The sequence below is a fragment of the Megascapheus bottae genome, chromosome 25 (genome assembly GCF_031878675.1).
Source record: "Megascapheus bottae isolate mThoBot1 chromosome 25, mThoBot2.hap1, whole genome shotgun sequence".
Classification (NCBI taxonomy): Eukaryota; Metazoa; Chordata; class Mammalia; order Rodentia; family Geomyidae; genus Megascapheus; species Megascapheus bottae.
Window position 1 is genome coordinate 10,008,227 of NC_143533.1, and position 19,720 is coordinate 10,027,946.

Below are 19,720 nucleotides of genomic sequence, written 5' to 3' on the forward strand. Positions count from 1 at the left end.
GAGGAGTATATAACTATTTAGTGGAGAATTAAAACCTGATTTTCTGATTTATTGCCTGGTATTCTTTTTCCTGCCCCCTGGGCTTTGATGAAGGTGCTTAATTTTTTAGAAATTTCTTTTCTTTTGGAAGATACAAAGTGCATTTTGACTTTCTATCTGATTTTTGTGGAAAGGGCTTACACTCAGGGTCCACGTGCCTCAGCTTTTTTGCTCAAGTTTAGCACTATACTACTTGAGCCATAGCTCTTCTTCTGGTTGTAGGTAGTTAACTGGAGATAAGAGTATGATGGATTTTCCTGCCTGGGGTTTGGATTTTAACCACGATCCTTAGATCTCAACCTCTTGAGCAGCTGGGATTACTGGCCTCTGCCACCAGCACTTGGCTCTGCCATGGTTTTTGATTCAGCACTAAATAACCTCTAAAGAATTTTTTTCTGAAAAGCATATTTCATCTCAGAATGTCAGAGACATAATATATATATGTATATATATATATATATACACATATATATATATATGCTTTGAAATTTCACTGGCTTCCCCTCCCTATGCTGTATCCTATGACATAATTCCATGATATAATTTATGTCTACAGTCTGATGTTTCACTCTTTTTTTTTAATATTTTGGTGGGTCATGGGGCTTGAACTCAGGCTGGGCACTGTCCCTGAGTGCTTCTGCTCAAGGCTACCACCCTCCTCCAGGGCCTGGGTTTTGTACCTGAGGTCTTTAACTCAAGGCTACTGCTCTACCCTTGAGCCAAGCCCCACTTTCCATTTTATAGAGGTTAATTGGAGATAATTTCAGGTCCTTTTGTGCCTGGGCTGGCTTTGAACCTTTATCTATCCTCAGATCTCAGCCTCCTGAGTAGCTAGGATTACAGGCATAAGTCACTGTGCCCAGTTTTCACACTCTTAAAGAGCAGAGTTAGTGGTCTGCTTTGGCTTACATTTTATACAGTTAAAAGATGTTAAAAATAAGCTGTGAATCTGCATGAGCAGTCCTTCTAAAGGAGTCCATAAGGTGAATTCATCTTAGAACTGTTTTCTATGGTGTCCCAAGCTGGAGTGGCCTGTGTTAGTAAACCATGCATCAGAGTGCAGAAGTTCTGCAGCATCTACCGATGTCTATCTCAGTAAGCAGAGAATGGTTTCCTCTGGTATCCTGTGGTCATGTGAGATTTTGAAATGTATACTACATTCCTTAAATGTGTATCCTACACATGACGCTGGTATAGTTCACATGTTTTCACATTACTATTTATTTATTCATTTTTTACCACACTAGAGTTTGATCTCACAACCTTGCACTTAATAACTTGCCACTTGAACCATTTCTCCAGTTTTTTTTTTTGTTTTTTTGCTTTGTTTTGTTTTTTTGACCAGAGCTGGCCTAGGATGAGATCCTCCTACCTATGCCTCCTAAGTAGCTGGGATTACAGATATAAACCATCATGCCCAGCTTATTTGTTGGGATATAATTTTTTCCCTGGGCTTACTTCAAACTACAATCCTCTTGATCTCCTTCTCCCAGGTGCATGAGTCACCACTCGTTTTTTCTTAGACAAGATTTAGAATATTTTGAAGTTCCATAGCTATTAAAAAGACAACCTTCTCGGGTGTAAAATATATTTAAAGCGAAAGTACTAAATGTAGTGACTACAAGGAATGTCTTAGATTGAATGGGCATCTTAGACTGAGTAGCATCTTAGACTGAGTAGCATTATCTTTTATTTAAACACATTTATCATGTTGCATGATTTATTTTCAAACAGGATGTTTTGGTTGTGAATTGTACAGCAGAGTGGATTGCTGCCAATCATGTTTTAGCAACCTGTAGGACAGCACTGAAACAACAGGGTGTTCTGGGATTAAATATGGCCCCCTGCATGAGAGCATTTCTGGAGCGGCTACCCATGATGCTTCAGGAGCAATATGCCTATGAAAAGGTAACTGATTGCTGTCCAGGAGAAATTGGTCATCAAGAGTTTCAGCTTATCTCCTTAAAGAAGGCATGAGTTGAAGAAAATAAGTGTGGCCATTTTGGCAGAACTAGATGAAGCCAGTTGTATCTAAAGTAGTTAATAACCCTTAAGCCTATTACTACTTTATTTTTGTCAGAGTAAAATGAAAACAGGTCCCCCCTCTCACAAATTGTAGCATTCATATCTTCTTTTTCTGTATTTTGCCAGTCCTGGGGCATAAACTTAGGGCTTGGGTGCTGTCCCTAAACTTCTTTGACTCCAGGGTAGTGCCACTTGAGCCAGCACTCCGCAGTAGCTAGGATTACAGGCATGAGCCACTAGCACCCAGCTTTTGTTTTGTTTCTTAATCAGGAAAAAACATAGCCAAAACATATTAAATGCAATGTCCTGTACCAGATCTTGGTATTGAAAAATGTCACTAATGGACAAAGCTCTGTAATTTAATTAGTGTTATAACATTAATTTCTTGGTTTTGATAGGTGTGTCATGGTTATGTAAGCTGTTAACATTGCAGGAAATTGAGTGAAGAGTATATAGGAATTCCCTGTATTGTCCTAGTAGTTCTGTGAATTTAAAATTGTTTAGAAACCAAAAGCTCAACGTGTAGTAAACAAGGATATAGTTAAATTTGGAATATTTAGCACAAGCCCTTAAACATGACATGTTGCATTTTTTTCTCAGCCTCATGTGGTTTGTGGTGACCAGCTCGTCCATAGCCCCTACATGCAATGTCTGGCTTCCCTCGCTGTGGGTCTTCATCTGGATCAGCTGTTGTGTAGCCCCCCAGTGCCACCCCATCACCAGAACTGCCTCCCTGACCCTGCAACCTGGAATCCAAATGAGTGGGCCTGGTTAGAATGTTTCTCAACCACTATTAAAGCTGCCGAAGCCCTGACCAATGGAGCACAGTTTCCAGAATCTTTTACAGTTCCAGATCTCGAGCCTGTTCCAGAGGATGAACTAGTATTTCTGATGGTAAATGTGATGTGACTTGCTATTATTTGTAGCTGAGCTTATGTCATGGGTGTTTGACATTCAACAGCCCTTAGTAAGGTATTGCTAGCTTGAATAGCTAAAAGATCTGCTCTCGGATAAATTAAAAATATTCTTCTTTCAGATGGTTGTTTCTAGTCCTGATGGCAGGCCTCTGTGGTGACAGATTGATTATATGAGAGCCTGCTGGCTCTCAGTGGCATAGTCCCATATTTCTACTTTTTTTTTTGTTGATAGGTGCTTGTTTAAGTGCCTTATATAGATCTATATATCTAGATAAGCTATGTTAATATCTGTTTCTTGACAGATACTAGCAATCTCTCCTAGTCAGCTTGTGAGACTTACACTACATATAGATTATAATTTACTTGGTAGGTTTTGGTAATACTGGGATTTGAACTCAACAGTGTCATACTTGCTATGCAGGCATTTAGCTCCTACACCATACCAGCCCTTATTTGCATTTGTTTTTGAGATGTGGACCACGCATGTGCTTGGATTGTAGACTTACCATTGTAGCTGGGAGACCATGTCACATTACCATGTACTTTTATGGAAAGGAGGATTTGCTTTTAGTTTCATAATTGATATATCCTGGGTCAGTAGGATTGATCCTGATGTGTACCCTGTGTTCCAGGATAACAGCAAATGGATTAATGGCATGGATGAACAAATTATGTCCTGGGCAACTTCAAGACCTGAGGTAAGCAACGATGTGTAGAACTATGTAGTGGTTCTCAGTCTTTGTGGGAAACACAGTGTCTCTGTGCCTTCCATAGAAGCTTGCATATGCTGGTATTCAGTACATGCTTTTGAAAACAAATGAGTCTAACTTCTGTGATTGTGTTTTTTCTAGGACTGGCACCTGGGAGGAAAGTGTGATGTCTACTTGTGGGGTGCTGGCAGGCATGGGCAGCTGGCAGAAGCTGGAAGAAATGTGATGGTACCTGCTGTAGCCCCTTCATTCTCACAGGCCCAGCAGGTAACCGGGTAAAATGTGAAGAAACCTTGAGTGTTCTAACTCCTTTGCTGGCAGTAACATGGGATAAAATTCAGTCTACTATGAAGAATCATTAAAGAAAGCCATGGTGGAGACCACTGCTTTCTCTTCTCTCTTTTAGCTGCCCACAGCTAACTGTTTTTCTTTATTTGTGTCTCTCCAGTGTCTGCCTCTTTCTAGTCCAGTCTTTTTTTGTGGGGGAGGGGAAGTAGGGGTCTTTTCTTTCTGTACTGGGGATCAAACCCAGGATGTTGAATTTGCTAGGGAAGCACTTTGCCGCTGAGCTATATCCCAGGCCTAGGCTAGTGTTCAGTATTTTCTTTCTAATATCTCTTTTGTCGTTGTAATTGTCTTAACTCTGCATAGTTGGCAATAATCTCATAGTTCCTAACTGTCTTGGTTGGGTTATAAGAAAACCATAATTATACAACCTTTCCCCATTAGTTAAAAGGATAAAAGAACTAATAGATATCCTTTGTAAATATGGGGTCATTTGAAATGTGTGCATGTTAAAGCTGTATGATAAAGGTTGTGTTTTTAATTTCGTGCTTTTATTCTAGGTTATCTGTGGTCAGAATTGTACCTTTGTCATCCAGGCCAATGGTACAGTGTTGGCTTGTGGGGAAGGAAGTTATGGCAGATTGGGACAGGGGAACTCAGATGACCTTCATGTGCTGACAGTTATTTCAGCCTTACAAGGTAAAATTGTCCTTAATTAAAAATTGGTTAGAAACTGTGAGCTGTTGTAGGAATGTGTGTTTATATAGGAGCTCCCTTTTTTCTTTTTTTAACCTCAGGACCTCACACTTGCCAGACAAGTACTTACCACCTGAGCCATTCCATGAGCCCTTTGTGAATTTATTTTTCTGAGATAGAGTCTTACTTTATGCTCTGACCTACCTATATTTGTTGCTTCCCCTGTATCACTAGGCCACCAGGTACATACCACTGCATCTAGTCATCCCCCAGAGCTTGGATGACAGGCATGTGCCACTACTCTCAGTCCTTGGTCAAAATAGGGTCTTGTAAATGACAGTCTCTTAATACCTACCTCCCAAGTAGCTAGAATTACAAGCTTAAGCTGCCTTATACTTCATCTAACTTTTGTTAGATGAAGCCATAGAGTTTTTCACTTCCATTTGAATCTCAGGCTTGGAGATAGCCTTGATTTCCATATTTTAAACTATATTATTTTACAAGTTATTTATAATAGCAATTCAAGAATTCAATGACTATTTAAATAACTGGCTTTGAGACCCAGTGTAGATTATAAACAAGTTCTTTAAAATTGCTATTAATAGCAGTGGCAACCATGCATGTGTTTCACTAAAATTAACAATCCGTTCCTGTGATTGTAACTTAAAGGGCACGTTTGGCAGAGTTCTAAGTGGCTTAGAGAAAGAATGCCTCTAGAGAACCCACTGCAGGACCGCTGGCTTGTTCTCTTAAGTCAGCACTCCTTCATTTCAAAACCGCACAATGAAGTGATAGAGTACCACTTGTGAATAAAAATGCTGAGTGCGAGGTCCTGAGTTCAAGTACCAATGTCAGACACACACACACACACACACACACACACACATACACACACACACACACACACTCTCTCACATAAAACTTTACCTGCAATAATGCGTTTAGAACAGATTCCTTAGGAACTCTGGTTTTTTTCCTGGTGGTGTGGGAGGAGTGCAGCAGTAGGATCTGGGGAAGGGAACATGGGCTGGATTTCCATCTGCTACTTTTGGTTCCTGGCTCTGGGACCTTACACAAACTACTAGACCTCTTGTGGCTCCGTTTCTGCAGTTGGAAAACTGGGGCTTCCTTTCTGCCTCCTGAGTTCTGTGCATTAATCCAATTAGAGGAGTGGTGAGAGTATGTCACTGGTGTCCATGACCGTTGTCATCCTCTCCTCTTGCCTGTCATCAGCACTTTATGTCACTGCTCCCAGTCCTGACAGTAGACTGAGGAAAGTTCTTTTAGATCTACGTCATCATTTTGCTGCTTTTCTATTCTGAGGGCATTCTATAGTAATTCTGAGTAAACAGAAGTTTGAATATCCAGTTAACACTTGTGTTTCTGCTTTGCTCCAGGCTTTGTGGTGACTCAACTGGTGACTTCCTGTGGTTCTGATGGGCACTCAATGGCCCTGACAGAAAGTGGTGAAGTCTTTAGCTGGGGAGATGGTGACTATGGTAAACTTGGCCATGGGAACAGCGACAGGCAGCGGCGGCCTAGGCAGATCGAGGCCTTACAAGGAGAAGAAGTGGTGCAGGTCAGGCATGACATGGATAAGTTTGCCCTTGAATATAAATATAGTAGCTGGGGCCGGGAGTTTGGCCTAGTGGTTAAAGTGCTTGCCTAGCGTGCATGAAGACCCAGGTTCGATTCCTCGGTACCACATACATAGAAAAAAAGCCGGAAGTGGTGCTGAGGCTCAAGTGGTAGAGCTCTAGCCTTGAGAAAATCCAAGGACAGTGCTCAGGCCCTGAGCTCAAGCCCAGGACTGGCCAAAAAAATAAAAATAAAAATAAATAAATATAGTAGCTGTTAAATAGAATTCTTAGAGTTAGTCAACAAGAAATAGTAATGAAAATAGGTTCTGCGAGCATGGTTGTACAGAGCTTATCAGAAATTTGAATGGACTTTGGTATTAGAATGGACTTCTATTTACTGAGCCACTTGGTTGTCCAGGATAGATTTCTTTCATGGAAGAAACATCAGGGCATTAGGTCCTGCCTTGAAGTTCTTGATATACAAACGGAAGGAAAGCTTTTTTTCTGGGGGGGAGGTGTTGGTTGTAGGATTTGAACTCTTGGCCTGGGTGATGTTCTTGAGCTCTTCAGCTCAAGGCTACCACCCTACCCCTTGAGCCACAGTGCCAATTCCTGATTGTATTCTTCTTTGTTACAGAAAGTGAGTTGCATATGCATTTTCCTCAAAATCACCAGTCAGTTATTTAAAATAACATAAAATTGCAGTGATCCTAGAGTTTATGAAGATTGTCCCCATTCATTCTAGGTCAGAGGTACACAGCTGAAGAGTAGTGATGGCTATTCAAAAGGATACTGGTTAGTTTTTTTTCTGAAACTGGTAAAGTAGCTCAGACCTAGGGGAGCAGGAGAGCCAGCGCAGTTCTGCTTTTCTCTCTGTTAATAAAACCCAGCTATTTCAGCTGTAAAATGGAAAAAGGCAAGGAAGAAAGGAAAAATAGGAAGGGAGATACTGGTCTTAATTGGTAAAAACTTACTGCCACATCAGTGACTAGAGTGACTGTTTTCTTTCTTTCTTAGTATCCCCTTCCGTACAAACTTTTTTTCTTCTTGGTTCTGTCCTAGATGTCGTGCGGCTTCAAGCACTCTGCAGTGGTAACCTCTGATGGCAAACTGTTTACTTTTGGAAATGGTGATTATGGCCGTCTGGGTCTTGGAAACACCTCAAACAAAAAACTTCCAGAGAGAGTGACTGCACTGGAGGGATATCAGATTGGACAGGTATGGAATAAGTCAATATGATGATCTTGCTGATCATAATTTCTTACCTTATATTCCTTCCTGGAAGATTAGGATCACCAGTTGTGCTTAAGTTAACTTTTGTACATTTTGCTCCACTTAGTTGATAACATTTTATGACATTTTTCCAGTGTGAAAATTCATGTTTTAGTTTTGTTCATACAAAAATAAATACCCTATTTTCAGGATGCTAATATTATTACAACCCCCCCCAAAAAAAAAGGTACTAATAATATGAATTTCTGTGGTTCCTCTGTGGCAGTCTTGAGCTAGATGGCTTGAATGGTAGTCGCTGCTGCTCTTAGGGGGCAGTTATGCTCCCTTTGCTGTTGTGAATGTCTTTCAACAATGGGTGAAATGTTTATCTTTCCTGAAGTAGTGCTCAGAAGCCTTTGGTGAGAATGAATGTTTTTTAGTTGTTTATATTTTTCCTTTTCTTTTCTAATGCTTAATTCTTAGCCATAGATATTTGGACGATTTTATTTTGAAGAAAAATATGACTTGTTTGTGGACATTAGGGGTCATTTTCAGTTGAGCCATATTGGTTAACCTTCGTTATAGATGCAGAAGCTTGAGATATGATAGCCAAGTTTTTCAAAGAAGTAAAGTAAAGGAGTCCCAGAAAGTGTTATGTACTTTAGGTTCTAACATTTGTCTTACTGAGTGCCCTGATTCCCGCAGGTGGCCTGTGGGTTGAACCACACGTTGGCAGTATCTGCAGATGGTTCCATGGTGTGGGCTTTTGGAGATGGGGACTATGGCAAACTAGGCTTAGGAAATTCCACTGCCAAATCTTCACCTCAGGTTAGTTCCCACCTTTAATTTTGGCTTTTAAACATCAAAAAAGTAAGTTTTCATCTGTTTGTGTCTCTTCTTAGTTGGAAATAATGTACCTCTAACATTTTTGATGATTTATAATGAACTTTGCAAGCTCCTGCCTACTCTTGAATATCCAGCATTCTAAATGTTGGTGTTTTGTGTGTGTGTGTGTGTGTGTGTGTGTGTGTGTGTGTGTGTGTGTGCGCGCGTGTGCGCGTGTGCGCGCGCGTGGATGTGCATGCATACACATGCATGCATCCAGTCCTAGGAGTTGAACTCAGGGTCTGGGCACTGTCTTTAACTCAAGGAAGGAGTAGCACTTTACCACTTGAGCCACAGCTCCACTGATAGCTTTTTTGTTGATTAGTTAGAGAGAGATGAGTCCTATGGCCTCTTCTGCTCAGACTTCAAACTATAATCCTCAGATCTCAGCTTTCTGAATAATTAGGATCACCTATGCCCATCTTAGATCTTGATTTTTCAAGTAAACCATTAATATCTGTACGAAATGTAAAACTCTACAATAACAAGGTCTTTATCTCTACAGACAGCTGGATTCTGTATATTACATCTCATGTAGGGAAGAAATAGTCACAACATATCTCCAGGGTGTCTTTATGGAGGGAACCATGGATAATCTTTTATAACTCTGCTTGTAAATGCTAGTTCAGCATATTGCTACTAAATTATTTATCTCCTTTTTTAAAACAGTATAAAAGAAATTAAAGCAAAAACAAATTAGAAGCTATTAATTCACAGAAGACTTTTCATCCCATTCTCTTCTACCAATTTGCTTGACATTTAATAAGCAATCTTGAGGAAAAAAGTCAAGGACAGCACCCAGGCCCCGAATACAAGCCCCAGGTTCAGCACACAAAATGAAAAGGCTTGCATGTACCCTTTGTTTCGTTCAGAAGGATCACTCCATGTCACATGGAGTCCTGGAAGTGTTTACCACACACATAGCCCTTGCCATACACACAGCCTCCCCTGAATTCAAGTAGTTTCACAGAGGAGTAGAAGAATATAGCACTTGGGAGTGTGAATTTGAGTGGAATAAGTAGGAGAAGATAGTATTTGAGCCTATACATGCCAATTAGCAAGCTCAAGTATTCTTTATAAAATGTACACTTTTCTATTTCAGAAGGTTGATGTCCTTTGTGGAATTGGAATAAAGAAGGTTGCTTGTGGAACTCAGTTTTCTGTTGCTTTGACCAAGGATGGTCATGTATACACCTTCGGTCAAGGTAGGGTGTTTCCCAGATTATATTTCTTTTTTGCAAAACTTCTCATGCTACAGACTTTGCTCTTGCTAGAAGAATCCCTGCAAGATCTTCCTCTCCTCCTGACTGAGTAGGGGAGAGAGGTAGGTGTGAGGAAGAAGAAACAAGAAGAAAAGAGGAGGAGAAGGAGGAGGAAGAAGAGGAAGAGTTGTGATTTACTAATCGCAACTGAAGTTTGTGATATTGAAAGAACATTGATTGCACTGAGGAATGAGCTAGCTTATGGGGAGAAGGGGAAAGATCTTAGTTTTAGTCATTGTGGTAGCTTTTCATTGCTAACATAAACAACTCAAAGAAGGAAAGGTTTATTTTGGCTCAGAATTTCTGAGTTTAACAGTCTGAGCTGTGGTGAAATAGCATTGATGATAGGAGAAGGGTGCGATGTAACTCAAGATAGTCAGGAGACAGAGAGCAGTGGGGAGGGGGCAGGAACATCTTATGCCCCTCAAAGATATATTCCCAATGTCCTACTTAATGCTGGCAACCTCTTCTAGCTCCACCTCCTCGTAGTCTTTTCAGTTATGCACTCATCAATGGATTTACCTAGTGAGGAGATTGGTATTTTCAAGACCCAGTCATGTCTGTAAAGCACCACCAGCTGGGGGCCATTTTATATCCAAATTGTACCAGCCCTGTTGAATGGGACCTTATGTGCCAGGAAATACCTAGCAAGCTTTTGAGAATTTGGCTCTGGAACTGCAGAAATGTAAGTTTGGAACATGAATTACATAGTGGTTAGGGTAAAGCTTTATTCATAAGATCTAGGAGTAACTTAGGGAGAGAACACAAAATGGAAAAAAAAAAATGTAAAACTTAGGTTGGGAGTGTGGCCTAGTGGTGGAGTGCTTGCCTAGCATGCATGAAGCCCTGGGTTCAATTCCTCGGTGCCACATACACAGTAAAGGCTGGAAGTGGCTCTGTGGCTCAAGTGACAGAGCACAAAACTTGAACCAAAGTGTCCAAGCACAGTGCCCAGGATCTGAGTTCAAGCCCAAGGACTGGGGGAAAAAAATGTAGAACTCTGGAAATGTGAGCTAGGGCAGATGAGCACAAGAAAGTTGGCTTTGAAAGAAGTATTGAAGAGAAGTAGCTGTGTACCAAGGTAATGGGGAGTCTCTAAGGGGAAGGAGGCGCTCAGGTCACATCAGAAGGGGGTACATGGGGGTTCCTGTGGAGAAGAGTCTGAGAAGCACTCACTGCACCAGGCAGGAACCACCTCATGGCTTTGGTGGGGGCGGGGGTGTTTTGTGTTTTTTTTCCTTCCCCTGGCCTCACCTCACAGCTTTGAAAGTGCAGTTTCAGTGCAGTCAGACAGGTGGAAGTGAGGTAGATAGCAAGTTTGCCATGGCAAGTGGACCTAAAGCAGGGACTTGTCATTTTCTATAGCTTCCACAAAGCAGAGAGAGGTCAGATTGAAATTTGAGAACAATACAGATTAAATGACATCTTTTTTGAAGCAATCAAGAAACTTGAGGCCTTTTTGAACTATGTGCCAGTCCTTTCAAGGAGCATCAGGATTTGAAATAAACCCATGATTTTAATGTATTTCTTAGTGTATAAGAAGATGGACATTTTGGAAGAAAAAGCTTCAAAGCTTGTTTTTTGTTTTTTGTTTTTGTTTTTTAACTTAAAATGTGGTATGCTTGCTGGGATAGCTTTAGTACCAGTGAGTTCTACATGCCATTGTCATTCTACCTTAGAACGGTAAGTGGCTGGTGGGAAAACAAAATGGACTTCTGTCAATAACACTTCCTCTACTGTTTCTTCAGACCGCTTGATAGGCCTGCCTGAGGGACGCGCCCGCAATCATAATCGACCGCAGCAAATCCCTGTCCTAGCCAGCGTGGTCATTGAAGATGTGGCAGTTGGGGCTGAGCACACACTTGCCCTGGCATCCAATGGAGATGTATATGCCTGGGGGAGCAATTCAGAAGGGCAGGTAAATATCTGCTTTCTCATATTATAGAAATCTGACTGCACTCGTTATTTAGAAAAGCAATAAGCTAGGAATTTGGGGGGAGGGGGGATTGAGCTTGGCCTGGGTACTGTCCCTGAGCCTCTTTATGCTCAAGGCTAGTGCTCTTCCACTTGAACCACGGTATCACTTCCTTTTTTGGGTGGTTGGTTGGAGATAACAGTCTCATGGGGATTTTTCTGGCTAGGGCTGGCTTCAAACTGTGATCCTCAGATGTTAGCCTCCTGAGTAGCTAAGATTATAGGCATGAGCCACCGATGCCAGGCTGGGTTTTTTTGTTTGTTTGTTTTTTAAGCTGGAATTACCACAATGTTCCTTAGTTATGGGACAGGAAGTCCTTATCTATGGTTCAGAAAAAAAGATTTAACAATAGCAAGGCATCTGTGGCTTGCACCTATAATCCTAGCTTCTCAGGAGATTGAAATCTGAAGATCACAGCTTGAAACCAGCCCATGCATGAAGGTCTGAGATTTTCAATCTCCAAGTAACCAGCAAAAAGTAGCAAGTCGAGGGGGTAGCTCAAGTGGTGAAGCACTAACCTTCAGCAAGAAAGCTAAGAGAGAGCACTCTGGGCCTAAGTTTATGCCCCAGTATTGGTGCATGCACGCACACAAATCCAACAATGTAACAGTGACTAGGGATTCACTTCGTTATTCACTGCAAGCATCACTAATTAATGTTACTACAGTAATATGTGAGATTAATACGTGGAAGCATTATTTGATCTGAAAAAAAGAACAAAACCATTTATATTCTATCAGATTAGAGTGTACAAAGCACACATATGCTTGTGTAGAAAATCTTATCACCCCCATTAGTCATAGGTGTGTAGACTGGGCTGTTGTGTTTCTCACCTTCTTATATATGGATGGGAAACATCTGAGATGCCTGCTACAAAAGTATCTTTTAGCCTCACATGCTGAGCAAACTTCCATTTCCTCACTTTAATCCTCTCTGGATCTAATGGTCCTTAGAGCCAGAGACCCTGAAGTTTAAATTCCAATAGTTTTGGTAGCCTCAATTTGATGCCTGTGTTCTCCTCTCCACATTAACAGGTGTTCCTGAGCTGTGAGGTTAAGTTGCTTAGATGTTGAAACAGTGATACCCCAGTCAGACCATATGAAACATATGTAACATGCCTGATATGTATGTTTATTGTTATATAAAAATGATATGTTCTAAGTAAAAGCTCAACAGATCATTCTACTTTAACTTTCCAGGAACTTGTTCCCTTTCCAGAGGGGAATGTATTCAATGAAATTTAATCTTCAAGATTTAGAATGGGCCAGGAATGTGACCTAATGGTAGAGTGCTTGCCTAGCATGCACAAAATCCTGGGTTTGATTCCTAGGTACCACATACACAGAAAAAGCCAGAAGTGGTGCTGTGGCTCAAGTAGTAGAGCACTAGCCTTGCAAAAGCTCAAGGACAGTGACTAGGCCCTGAGTTCAAACTCCAGGACTGGCCAAAAAACAAAAGAAAGAAAGAAAGAAGTTAGAATGGTCTTGATAAGAGCTTGTCTGAGGTATAATAAGGGCCATAATAGTAGAGGAAAAAAATCAGAATTTATCTCACTGTTAAAATGTTGGTGTGTGGTCTGGATGTTAACACTGAGTATTTGTTACTTCTTCTTAGCTTGGCCTAGGTCACACCAACCATGTTCGAGAACCAACTTTGATAACAGTTCTGCAAGGGAAAAACATCCGGCAGATCTCAGCTGGGCGTTGCCACAGTGCCGCATGGACAGCACCACCTGTCCCACCAAGAGCACCAGGTAAGGGACAGAATGTCTGTGCTCCTGTAGCTGCCCTTTGAGCAATGCCCTACTGTAGGTCTGCTCACCCGTTCCAGGCTGCATCTAGCTCAGTCCAAAACCACTCAGCCTTCCCACACATCCAGAGCCTTCTCTGCCCCACCACTGGAACTTATTTATATAGCACTTTCTCCACAACTCCTGTAGCTCACTTGAGTGAGGAACAAATTTATAACTTCAGAGCAGCTACTGAGGCTTTAAAAAAAAATACGTATACACTGTTAGAATGAAGGCAAATGAATGTTAAATGTTTTATGCCAGTTAATCACTTGTAAAGTGATGTCTGTGTACTGGTACATCAGCAAATCCATTTGCTGTCATTTAACCCCAATGTATATATAACAGGACTAGTGAGCTATTTCTAGAGTTTGGTTATTTGCTTTATTTGTTGAAAGATTTTATTAACTGATTTTTTTACATCATATTTCAAATGTCATGTTTAACAAACAAGTATTGCTTTATTTTTTAATGAAATTCTTATAGTTACTAAAAAATCTTCCTCTTTCCTCTCTCCCAGCCTCCTTGCCTTCTTCCTTTTCCCTTTAAACTATGTAAATCTCATTGTTAAAGAAAAGCCCAATTAAGGGCCGGGAGTTTGGCCTAGTGGTAGAGTGCTTGCCTAGCATGCACGAAGACCCGAGTTCAATTCCTTGGTACCACATACATAGAAAAAAGCCAGAAGTGGTGCTGAGGCTCAGGTGGTAGAGCTCTAGTCTTAAGAAAGTCCAAAGACAGTGCTCAGGCCCTGAGCATAAGCCCAGGACTGGCAAAAAAATAAAAAAGAAAAAAGAAAAGCCCAATTAAGTGAGAAAAGACCAAGTTTCCTTAGTGATGGGGGCGGGGAGAAGAAGAGGGAGAGAAATTTTTTTGGTGGGGTGAAGGGGGTCACGGGGCTTGAACTCTGGGCACTGTCCCTGCGTTCTTCAGCCCAAGGCTACCACCCTACCCTTGAGCTAAGCCCCAGTTCCCGTTTTCTAGAGGTTAATTGGAGATAAGAGTCTCAGGTCCTTTTTGCCCTGGCTGGCTTTGAACCTTCATTTTTCAGATCTCAGCCTCCTGAGTAGCTAGGATTATAGGTGTGAGCCATCTCGCCCAGCTTATAGATATTTTTTAACATCAAATGCTTCCAAAAAAAATGATGAATTTTAGATAGAGAAATAGATACATATATGAAAAAAAGCAGATACAGCAATATATCAAATACACAATTTAGCTGGTAGGAACAAGTGTTACATCATCATCTCAGGGTGGCTGTGTTCAAAGTTTCCAAAATACTTGAAAAACAGTGCCAGTGGCTCATACCTAATCCCAGCTATTCAGGAGGCTAAGATCTGAACATATCAGTCCAAAGCCACTCCACGCAGGAAAGTCCGTGAACCTCGTATCACCAATAAATTACACAGTTTAAAAAGCTGGAAGTAGAGCTGTGGCCCAGTAGCTGAGCACTAGCCTTAAACAAAAAGAAGTTCAAGGACTGCACCCAAGCCCTGAGTTCAAGCCGCAGGACCAACACACACAGATACACACACACACACACACACACACACACACACACACACAGCTGAAAATGGAAGCAATACCTTTCTTTCACAAGTGCATGTTTGCTTTTGGGCAGGTGTGTCGGTGCCTCTACAGCTGGGCCTGCCTGATACTGTGCCTCCACAGTATGGGGCGCTGAGGGAGGTGAGCGTTCACACTGTGCGTGCCAGGCTCCGGCTGCTCTACCACTTCTCTGACCTCATGTACTCATCCTGGAGGCTGCTGAATCTTAGTCCCAACAATCAGGTAACATCCCAAGTGGTGAGCAGTCTGTGTGGATGGGTGCATGTAGTCCCAGGGCCTCTATCTTGACCTTTGGAAAGTTGTCTCCTGGCCAGTACTTCCTTTACTCTTTGAACTGAGAGAAACAGCAAAACCAGCAGTGATAATCACATCATTTCTGGTTTAGGGACTGACTAGATATTGATGCTCATGCTGCTGAACAGGAAGTGCTCTTTCTCTGTGTTTTGTTTTGTCTAAAACTTGCAGTATAAATGACAGACTGGTACTTTCTATTAAGTCTTACATGTGATACTAAGATCTAATAGCTGGGGTGTGGCCTAGTGGTAGAATGCTTACCTAGAATGTATGATGCCCGACATTAGGTCCGAGACATGTGCACTCACAGAAAGACCAGGTATACAGTGTTATGAGGGCCATGCATAGTACAGAGTGTATGGATCCATCTGAGCTGGGTGCCAGTGGCTCAGACCTGTAATCCTAGCTACTCAGGAGGCTAAAATCTGAGGATTGCGGTTCACAGCCAGCTCAGGTGCAAAAGTCTACAAGACTATTATCTCCAGTTAACCACTAGAAAACTGGAAGTGGTGCTGTAGCTCAAGTGGTCAGGCACTAGCCTTGAGCTGAAGAGCTGAGTTCAAGCCCCATGATCAACCAAAATAAATAAATCTGAGACTGGAAGGAAACTAAAGAGTGTCCATGGTGTTGTCTCTGTCTGTCTGGGAGAGTTGAGAATGATTTCATATATGTGTACATGTCTACACTTTCCTGTATTTTAGAACTTTTTATAAATTGTAATTATATATTTATAGAATACTATAATACTTTAGAATTACTAGCAATTACTAATACCCAAGTATGTGCTCCTAAAGTATATTTCAGAAAGAATTTCGGTTCTAAAGTGAGAAGGGTGCTTTCTTCTAAGCCTGGCATTGTACCATTTCTGTTACAGAATAGCACGTCTCATTATAATGCTGGAACGTGGGGCATCGTGCAGGGACAGCTGCGGTCTTTGTTAGCTCCAAGAGTCTACACCCTCCCGATGGTCCGCTCCATAGGAAAAACCATGGTCCAAGGAAAGAATTACGGACCTCAAATTACTGTAAAGAGAATATCAACCAGGTTGGCATATATGTGTGCTTTACTAAAATTCCTGCTAGTTAGGTGAAATTTTTTCAGATGAATGTTACTACTAACCCATAGTTATAATACATAAAACTGAGGTTAGTAAATACTGACTTCTGGGAGGGAGGGTTAGCATGGCCCAGCACAGTCACTATAGTCGGCCATCTTGTTTATTCACTGTAGAAAGGGATCTTTGTGACATTTTGTATTTCATTCCCTTCTGCTTCTGTTTCTTTTAAAGAGGACGGAAGTGTAAGCCCATCTTTGTTCAGATAGCAAGACAAGTGGTTAAGCTGAATGCCTCAGACCTCCGTCTACCCTCCCGAGCGTGGAAGGTTAAGCTAGTGGGAGAAGGGGCTGATGATGCTGGAGGAGTGTTTGACGACACCATTACAGAGATGTGTCAGGTATGCCAATGCAGAGTTCCTGTTGAGTTCTCACTTAATAATTCTGTTAACTGTTGCAAACGAGTGCTTGATCAGACGTGTATTTATAAATATGGCAAGGATCATTTGTTGGCTTCATAAAATTATGCTGTTTGTGCTATATAGGTGAATCTAGTGAGAATTTAGGAAATGTGTTGTAAAGATACTCTAGGACACAAATATTAGTACATCTACTAGTGAGTCACCACCATCTGTTAGGCTATACATTGGCAAAGGAAGCCAGCAATGACTCATAAGGTTTTCATGCAGTGGACAAATCCAGGGCCACCCGTGGTTCCTATTTATTCTAGTGAGCCTGCCAGGCTCTAGAAAAGGTAGAAAATAAGTGTTAAAAAGTCAGACTAGGGCCGGGAGTTTGGCCTAGTAATAGAGTACTTGCCTCGCATGGACAAGGACCAGGATTCGATTCCTTGGTACCATATACATAGAAAAAAAAAGCCGGAAGTGATAGTGAGGCTCAAGTGGTAGAACTCTAGCCTTGAGAAAGACCAAGGACAGTGCTCAGACCCTGAACTCAAGCCCAGGACTGGCCAAAAAAAAGTCAGACTAGAGCAGGGTACCAATAGCTCAAGACTGTAATCGTAGCTACTCAGGAGGCTGAGATCTGAGGATCGCAATTAAAAGCCAGCCCAGGAACAAAAGTCCGTGAGACTCTTACCTCCAGTTAACTACCAGAAACCCAGATGCTATGTGAAACCCAGATGCTATGCTACCAGAAACCAGATGCTGTGGCTCAAGGGATAGGACAGTAGCCTTGAGCTGAAGAGTTCAGGGACAGCTCTCAGGCCTAGAATTCAAGTCCCACAACCAAAAAACAAAACAAAACAAATTCAAACTAGTTCTGAGATTGGGTGTAGTGCTCAAGTATTAAAGCACCTTCCTTATAAGGCCCTAGGTTTGAACCACAGTACCATAACACACAAAAAAGTGCAGGCCAGTTCTGCAGGCCAGTTCTGCTAGACGTTTTACTTCCAGATCAGCTTTGTTCTGTCCATGTTGGCCTTATATCAGGATTTTTCTGAATACCCCCATGACTAGAATAATCGTTGGCTGTCATTTATCAAGTCATTTTAAAATTTTACCACGCCCTTTTGGCACATATCCCAAGTCCTTGCTGGATGGGCTTTCTCATCCTGGTTCTTCTTACTGCAAAAGTTTTCCACACAGAGGTTTTTCCAATTGAAACTACAAAAACTAAGTACAGCAATGGCTCTTACATGACACTGAAGTCCTCAAAATACTTTTGGTGTAATCTTTAACTGATTTGGTCTCTTGACATATTTCATTTCTCTACAAGAGATCTTACTCTTTTTCTACAGGAACTTGAAACCGGCATAGTTGACCTTCTTATTCCCTCTCCTAATGCTACTGCAGAAGTGGGTTACAACAGGGACAGGTGAGAGAGTCAGCAAGTGTTTAATGAATGTCTACCTTCCCAGGCACTAAAGACCGTGAGACTCTTATCTCCAATTAATCACTAGAAAACGGGAAGTGGGGCTGTGGCTCAGGGATAGGACAGTAGCCTTGAGCTGATGAGCTCAGGAACAGCGTCCAGGCCCAGAGTTCAAGTCCCACAACCAACAACAGCAAAAACAAACAAACAAACAAACAAAAAAAAAAAACCAGATAGTAATAATGATCACGTTAGTTTGTTGTAGTCATAATAATTGTCATTGTTTTTGCAGGTTTCTTTTTAACCCCTCTGCCTGCCTCGATGAACACTTGATGCAGTTTAAGTTCTTGGGAATTTTAATGGGGGTTGCAATTCGCACAAAGAAGCCCCTGGACCTCCACCTGGCTCCTCTGGTATGGAAGCAGCTGTGCTGTGTTCCACTCACCCTGGAGGATCTGGAGGAGGTGGATCTGCTCTACGTGCAGACCCTCAACAGCATTCTTCACATTGAAGACAGTGGCATTACTGAGGAGAGTTTCCATGAGGTAAACCCTGAGTAGTCCAGGTTTCTGTTGCTGTTAACTTCCTGTGTACCCAGACTACAGGTATTCTCTGTGAAACTAGATACCATCTTCTTGCAGACAGGCAAGATGTGGACTTGCCACATCTGACATTGCTGCCCTTAGCAGCCCATCTTTAGTGGTCTAAGTGGCTGCTAATTGGTAGAGCTGGCTCTAATTCCTGGGTATCACTATTCCTACTTTGATCTGATTTTGCCCATTAGAATGGAGAGCCAATGGAGTCCAGTGAGCAAGGAAAACTAGAGTAACAATTGCTGAGCAGACCTGGTTTTAAAAACAGAGAAATTTGGCCTCATTCTAAACTTCAACCAGATGAGTCAGCATGTCCCTGGTGACCGAGCAGCCTAATCAGTCATACCTATCCTCTTTGCCTTGTTTTTTCTTAAAAATCTTGATTTGGCCAGGTACCATTGACTCATATTTATAATCTTAACTACTCAGGAGATCTGAGGGTTGTGGTTCAAAGGCAGCCTGGGCAGGAAAGTCCATGAGACTCTTAACATCCAATTAAGCACCAAAATCCAGAAATGGAGCTATGGCTCTAGAGCACCAGCCTTGAGCAAAAAAAGCTCAGATACATCACCCAGTCCCCGAGTTCAAGCCCTAGGCTCAACACCTCAAAAAGGTTTATATTTGTTTCTTGGGGGCTGGATGCGTGTTGTAACGTGCTTTTTATTGTCCTTTCCAGCAAGTAATACAAATTTCTTTTTATTTTTCTCCTCTTAGATGATTCCTCTCGATTCTTTCGTTGGCCAGAGTGCTGATGGCAAAATGGTTCCCATAATCCCTGGTGGAAATAGTATCCCACTCACATTTTCCAATAGAAAGGAATATGTAGAGAGAGCCATTGAATATCGGCTTCATGAGATGGACCGACAGGTGAGAAAGACAGTACCAGAAGTGCACATAATTGCTTACATTTGTCTCCAAACAAGAACTTACTGGCTACTACTGGATTTGAGTATATATTTCTTTGTTGATTGAGTTGTAATGAAGTGTTAGCTTTTATTCAAAGACT

General features: G+C 41.7%; 1 protein-coding gene across 11 annotated transcripts in view; it reads left to right on the forward strand.

Annotated features, from left to right (window-relative positions):
- Positions 1-19,720, forward strand: part of Herc1 (HECT and RLD domain containing E3 ubiquitin protein ligase family member 1) — a 183,000-nt gene that overhangs the window by 157,246 nt on the left and 6,034 nt on the right. For all 11 annotated transcript variants that reach the window (XM_090358216.1, XM_090358217.1, XM_090358226.1 and 8 more), the window contains 17 exons: positions 1,774-1,947; positions 2,665-2,958; positions 3,614-3,679; positions 3,833-3,958; positions 4,537-4,675; positions 6,070-6,251; positions 7,315-7,470; positions 8,170-8,292; positions 9,452-9,554; positions 11,360-11,529; positions 13,201-13,339; positions 14,994-15,163; positions 16,110-16,279; positions 16,524-16,689; positions 18,048-18,124; positions 18,414-18,666; positions 19,429-19,581. In XM_090358216.1, the coding sequence (XP_090214342.1) occupies positions 1,774-1,947; positions 2,665-2,958; positions 3,614-3,679; positions 3,833-3,958; positions 4,537-4,675; positions 6,070-6,251; positions 7,315-7,470; positions 8,170-8,292; positions 9,452-9,554; positions 11,360-11,529; positions 13,201-13,339; positions 14,994-15,163; positions 16,110-16,279; positions 16,524-16,689; positions 18,048-18,124; positions 18,414-18,666; positions 19,429-19,581 (2,661 nt within the window). The remainder of the gene's footprint in view (positions 1-1,773; positions 1,948-2,664; positions 2,959-3,613; positions 3,680-3,832; positions 3,959-4,536; positions 4,676-6,069; positions 6,252-7,314; positions 7,471-8,169; positions 8,293-9,451; positions 9,555-11,359; positions 11,530-13,200; positions 13,340-14,993; positions 15,164-16,109; positions 16,280-16,523; positions 16,690-18,047; positions 18,125-18,413; positions 18,667-19,428; positions 19,582-19,720) is intronic.